The sequence below is a fragment of the Erythrolamprus reginae genome, chromosome 4, assembly GCF_031021105.1.
Source record: "Erythrolamprus reginae isolate rEryReg1 chromosome 4, rEryReg1.hap1, whole genome shotgun sequence".
NCBI lineage: Eukaryota > Metazoa > Chordata > Lepidosauria > Squamata > Dipsadidae > Erythrolamprus > Erythrolamprus reginae.
Window position 1 is genome coordinate 19,461,302 of NC_091953.1, and position 6,606 is coordinate 19,467,907.

The 6,606-nt window shown below is 42.8% G+C and overlaps 1 protein-coding gene across 1 annotated transcript in view; it reads right to left on the bottom strand.

Annotated features, from left to right (window-relative positions):
- The window catches only part of CWF19L2 (CWF19 like cell cycle control factor 2), a 99,575-nt gene extending 93,451 nt beyond the window's left edge, over positions 1 to 6,124 (bottom strand). The window contains exon 1 of the mRNA XM_070749727.1: positions 5,954 to 6,124. Within this exon, the coding sequence (XP_070605828.1) occupies positions 5,954 to 6,037 (84 nt within the window). The 5' untranslated portion in view covers positions 6,038 to 6,124. The remainder of the gene's footprint in view (positions 1 to 5,953) is intronic.
- Between the last annotated feature and the right edge of the window lie 482 nt (positions 6,125 to 6,606).

Genomic DNA, 6,606 nt, shown 5'->3' on the forward strand with positions numbered 1-6,606 from the left:
CCGGCTGCGACCTTTTAAAACAGCCGCGCCGCTTCCCAGCTGAGTCCTGAAGCCAAACGCGGAAGTTCGCCTTTGGCGTTTGGCTTCAGGACTCAGCTGGGAAGCGGCGCGGCTGTTTTAAAAGGTCGCAGCCGGCCTGGGGGGCTTCCCAGCACCCCCCCCCAACCCCCAACCCGCTTCCCCGCACGCAAAGGGGAAACCCCGATTCGGCTCCTCGCTGCTGCTGCGCTACCGAGCAGATCAGCTGCTGGGCGGCCGAAGGAACCTTCCCTGGGTCTTCTCGGCCGCCCACGCAAAGGGGAAACCCCGGCTCCTCGCTGATGCCCGCCGCTCGCCCCGCCCGCCAGCAAGAGGGGGAAGACCCAGGGAAGGTTCCTTCGGCCGCCCAGCAGCTGATCTGCTCGGTAGCGCAGCAGCGAGGAGCCGAATCGGGGTTTCCCCTTTGCGTGGGCGGCGGGGAACGCAAACTCCACCATCTACGCATGCGCGGCCATAGAAAAAAAGGACGCGCATGCGCAGATGGTGTTTTTACTTCCGCAACCCTACATCGCGAATAATCGATTATCGCGAGGGGTCTTGGAACGGAACCCTCGCGATAATAGAGGGATCACTGTACCACGGTTTTTCCCACCCGATGATGTCATATGTCATCGCCAAACTTTCGTCTGCCTTTAATAAATATTTTTTTTAATAAACTTTAATAAATAAATATGGTGAGTAATAATCTGAATGGTTGCTAAGGGAATGGAAAATTGCAATTTAGGGGTTTAAAGTGTTAAGGGAAGGCTTGTGATACTGTTCATAGCCAAAGATAGTGTATTTACTTCCGCATCTCTATTTCGCGGAAATTCAACTTTCGCAGGCGGTCTCGGAACGCATCCCCCGCGAAAAGCGAGGGAACACTGTACCTCCTAAATTCTCCTACCAGCCCAAAATTGAGAAATCCCTTCTGCTTGCAGAAACTGTAAATAAATTTATTCCTTCCTTCATTTTTACTTCTATCCCAAATGCTAACAACCCATTTCAGGCACACGAATAGGATTTGCATATAGAAATAGAAAAACAACCGTCAAAACTCTTTGTCCCCTGAAATAATGATTAAATGGAACTGTCAAATTCCCTTCCAGCTTCTCCAACCACCTCTTTTTCTAATTCATCTTGTATATCCATAGATGACAAGGTAACTGGAAGAAGGACTGGGAGATGTTTTCTCAAGATAGCTCAACTGGAGGTATGAATAGGTAATAGTTCTCACAACTCAGTTCCGATATGGAGCGTAATCCTCCTAAGGGCCCATTATGCCTATTAAATCGTATTCCCATTTCTATAAAAATTCAAACTCATTTCATCTACTGTATTCTGAATACGGGAGAAAAATGTAGGCTGCAGACTTTATTAGCCATCATTTTCTGATTTTCATTATTAGTTTAGAAGGCCGAATTACTGCAATACTCTTGCTTCCTTTCACAGCACATCAGCCTTTTCTGAGGTATTCAAACTTTTTGCTTTATATAAATCTAATATTTCAGCCTTTCAGTATTCTCATAGCACATATGAAAATGGTTCCTGGAACTCCTGATCTATAAAGCAGAAGTTTTTTTCCTGCAAAGTAGCCATATTCCTGTATAATAAATTAAGTTTATTTATTATTAATCAGATTTGTATGCCGCCCCTCTCCGCAGACTCGGGGCGGCTCACAGCAATAATAATACAACGTAAACAAATCTAATATTTAAGTTAATTTAAAACCCCAATTTAGAAACCAATCATACATACTAACATACCATGCATAAATTTTATAAGCCTAGGGGCAGGAAAGTCTCAATTCCCCCATGCCTGACGACAGAGGTGGGTTTTAAGGAGCTTACGAAAGGCAAGGAGGGTGGAGGCAACTCTGATATCTGGGGGGAGTTGGTTCCAAAGGGTCGGGGCCGCCACAGAGAAGGCTCTTCCCCTGGGTCCCGCCAAACGACATTGTTTAGTTGACGGGACCCGGAGAAGGCCAACTCTGTGGGACCTAACTGGTCGCTGGGATTCGTGCGGCAGAAGGCAGTCCCGGAGATATTCTGGTCCGGTGCCATGAAGGGCTTTATAGGTCATAACCAACACTTTGAATTGTGACCGGAAACTGATCGGCAACCAATGCAGACTGCAGAGTGTTGGTGTGACATGGGCGTATTTAGGAAAGCCCATGATAGCTCTCGCAGCTGCATTCTGCACGAAGAGTTTCAAATCTGCTAATCATTAGTCACTTCTGATTCTTTGTGATCAGATAATGGTTTGCAAGGATTTTCAGTCCATAATTGCTTCAAGTTCTTATAATCAAAAGCTCATATCAGAAAAACTACTAAGATGTTTTGTCTTCTGATACCTTTTCTATTGTCTTTGATTTCCTCCAGGATCGGTATGTTTTCCAAATAGTCTATCTTCCCTGCTACATATCAATGTTATTTAAAATTTAGCTTTGTTAGTACTTCAGTGAACTGTCTGGTCTCCCCTCATACGTTGAATTATTGATCCTTCAAGATACCTTCAACAATATTCTCCAGCACCACAGTTCATTGTCATTATCACCTACAAATGGTAGGATTGTTAACTCTTTATCAGCAATCTTAGGATAGTGGATGTTCTGCGCTATTGATTTACATACAGAGAGATTATTTTATGCATTAAAAAATAATACCACAGGCCTTCTCAGCTATTAGGACCTCCATGCTATGAAACACACTTTCCCCAGAGGCATACTTGGCTCCATTCTTGCTTATCACAAGATTCTAAAAAAATATATATATTTTCCATCATATTTTTGGTCTGAGCTCATTGCCTGTAATCTTACTCCGGTTAGGAATCTTTATTTTTATACTATTTTGTTGTCCTTAATTCTGCTTTTTGTGAACCGCCAGAAGAATCCTTTGGGATTGGAATAGTCTACAATAAATAAAACCACTAGTTTCACATCCTCAAATATAAGGATAGGAGCCATGAAATGCCCCAAAAATGTTTCTAATTTGTAGAACTTTTCCCACACTATTGGTGGGAAACCAACACAGGAAAAAAAACATTTCTTGCATAAATAGTAATAGGTTGCCAAAAATGAAAGATTATACCCTAGATTAAGGGTTGTGTTGGCTTTCTTGGCTGCTGATGCACATACTGGCTCATATTTAAGTGATTGTCCACTAGGACTCCAAAATCCCTAGTTTGGGTAATGAAAAATCTGCAGAAAGCAAGAAAACAACCAACCTCAGACAGCAGCAAGGACTTCTCACTATGATACCTCCACTCAGAATGTCCATTAATACTTTGTCTGCAATTTAAGAGACTTTGTACAAGACTGTATTGTATAATTCTCTCATTTCATAGCAATCTTCAAGACCGCCTTATACCGCATAGCTCCCAGTGACTGATAAGGGCCCACAGAGTTGGTCTTCTCCGGGTCCTGTCAGCTAAATAGTGTTGGCTGGTGGGTCCGCAGGGGAGAGCCTTCTCTGTGGCTGCTCTGACTCTTTGGAACCAGCTACCTCCTGAGATCCGGACTACCCCCACCCTCTTGGCCTTCTGTAAAGATCTGGCTTTTCCGGCAGGTCTGGTGCCGTTAATCTGATGGTGTACCATCGAAATCCAGCCATAAATGTTTTTTTTAACTGTTGGATTTAAATAGTTTTAAAAATATTTTTAGAGGTTTTAATTATTATTATTATTATTATTATTATTATTATTATTATTATTATTATTTAGATTTGTATACTGCCCCTCTCCGCAGACTCGGGGCGGCTCACAGCAATAATAAAAACAATGTATAACAAATCTAATAATTAAGTCATTAAAAAACCCTTATTAAAAAGCAAAACATACACATAAACATACGATGCATAAACTGTATAGGCCCAGGGGAGATGTCTCAATTCCCCCATGCCTGGCGACAGAGCTGGGTTTTAAGAAATTTACGAAAGACAAGGACGGTGGGGGCAATTCTAATCTCCGGGGGGAGCTGGTTCCAGAGGGTCGGGGCCACCACAGAGAAGGCTCTTCCCCTGAGCCCCGCCAGACGACATTGTTTAATATTATTTGTATGTTTTAATTTTGGTTGTGAGCTGCCTCAAGTCCCTAGGGAGATGGGTGATACATACATACATACATTCATACGTACGTACGTACGTACATACATACATACATACATACATACATACACAAACACAAGCACACACACACAGTCATATACATATATATTCCAAACTTGCAAAGCACTGATAAAAAAATAAAGGGAGACTGGCATAAATCTACGTATTTCAAGCTTATTAGCTTTGAAATAGATCTATACCATTCTCCCTTTATTTCTCTATCAGTTCTTTGCAACTTTGGAAAATATGGTTTGATGTCTGGATGGCCCCGGGAATGGGTCTGAAAGGCAAAAGGGAGCAGTGAGCTCCCTCCCATATTTGGATATGCCAGACGACTCAATAGAAAAACACCTGGGGCCTCTGTCAGAAAGGAAGCTGTGATGCTCTTTCTATATACCAGGGTGATAAAAAAAAAAATATCACACACACACACACACACAAATACATACATTATATACATATATATATATATATATATATATATGTATGTATGTATGTAGATTTGTTTTTGTAGATTTTCACAGGTATATGTGTATAGATTGTTGTGAGTTTGGGTTTTTTTCCCATGTAATATTTTGAGTGTTTTTGCAACATTTCGGCGAAATCACATTCAATCATACACAAAGCAGCATGAAGCCAATAACTTCAGCCTGATGATGGCGAATGTGGTTTCGTCGAAACGTCGCAGACATTCAAAATATTACATGGGAAAAAACCTAAGCTCACAACAATCTACATACATACATACATACATACATACATACATACATTGCTCAAAAAAATAAAGGGAACACTTAAACAATAGAATATAACTCCATGTAAATCAAACTTCTGTGAAATCAAACTGTCCACTTAGGAAGCAACACTGATTGACAATCAATTTCATTTTGTTGTCAGCACATTCAACTTTGTACAGAACAAAGTATTCAATGAGAATATTTCATAGGATGTGTTATTTGAGTGTTCCCTTTATTTTTTTTGAGCAGTGTATATAAAGAATTTAGTTGTAAATAAGACTGTACAGGTAGACTTTCCTTATGAAGATGCCCGACAATCAAATAATAGTGGATTTATACTTTGATCGCTTTACTTTCGGTAGAAGAGGGGGGGGGGTCTACATTAATAAATAAATGTGAGCTTTGCGGGGGTTTCTCTACCCCTTACTCCAAAAACTGTCAGTGACTGCAATTCAAGGGACTCCCCGATGTCTCCAAACCTGGCAACTTTTAAGACTTGTGCATGGACTTCAACTCCAATTTTGGGAATTGAAGTCCACAAGTCTTAAAGTCGTCAAAGTTTGGAGATCCCTGCATGGGAGCATCTCTCTAAGAGCAAATACAACTAGAGATGGCTTCATTGGTCAAAACTACATTGCCCATAATTTCCGGGAAAGGTTCGAAACGAGATAAAGAAAGCCCAGGGATTACATTGGGGGGCTACTCTAGCCATTAGGCGCAGTCCTTCAAAATGAAGGGTCATTTTATTTTTTTTATGGCGACGTCCCCAAGGCGAGAAGGGGGTCCAGACCAGGGGTAGGCAACGTTGGCTCTTCTATGGCTTGTGGACTTCAACTCCCAGAATTCCTGAGCCAATCATGCTACGTCTGGAATTCTGGGAGTTGAAGTCCACATGTCATAGAAGTGCCAACTTTGCCTATTCCTGGTCTAGACGGGAGAGCTCGGTCACGTCCTAAGAGAGAGAGAGCAGGGAAGGCGGAGTCCCAATTCCGGAGTTTTGTTTTAAAGATCAGAAACGCGAGACTCCCCCCCCCCAACAGGAAGCAAAATGGCCCCCGACGCGGAGCGAAAAGCCGAGGGGGGGGCGGGTGTCACCTGCTGCAGCAGCGCCTCGCGCTGGCGACGCTTCTCTTCCTTACGCGCCGCTAAGACCCGCTCGCTTTCAAACGCGGCCGCCATGATTGTTTCGAGGGGAGGGAAAGGGATGGGTGGGGAAAGAGTGGCTGGCCGTAAAGGAAACCGGCTAGTGCGCCTGCGCAACGCATAGTCGTCAAGATCTGCCAGTCTTCATTTAATAAAGGCTTCCGGATTTTTTGCGCGTGCGTAGTCGGAGTCTTGAGGGTCTGAACATAGCTGCTGGTGCTTTTCTCTTTGGCAGTTTGGAAGGATCTTCCCTGGGTTCATTTTTATTGTGTTGGCTTGAACATATGGCAGGCGTCCGTAATGTATTGTAGGAAGTATGGAAGTAGTTTTCATTACCGTTCAGGCAACATGGATTATGTATTTATATTTTTGTCAAGCAGTGTATTGGTAGTAAACATTATAACAATGTTTATAAATGTGATACTAGTAACAGAGAAACATTAGGACAGGGGACGGAAGGCACTCTGGTGCACTTATGCACACCCCTTAGTTACCTCTTAGGAATCGGGTGTGGTCAACGGTGGATAGTTACGCAGGAGTAGGCAAAAATGGCTCTTCTATGACTTGTGGACTTCAACTTCCAGAATTCCTCAGCCAATCATGCT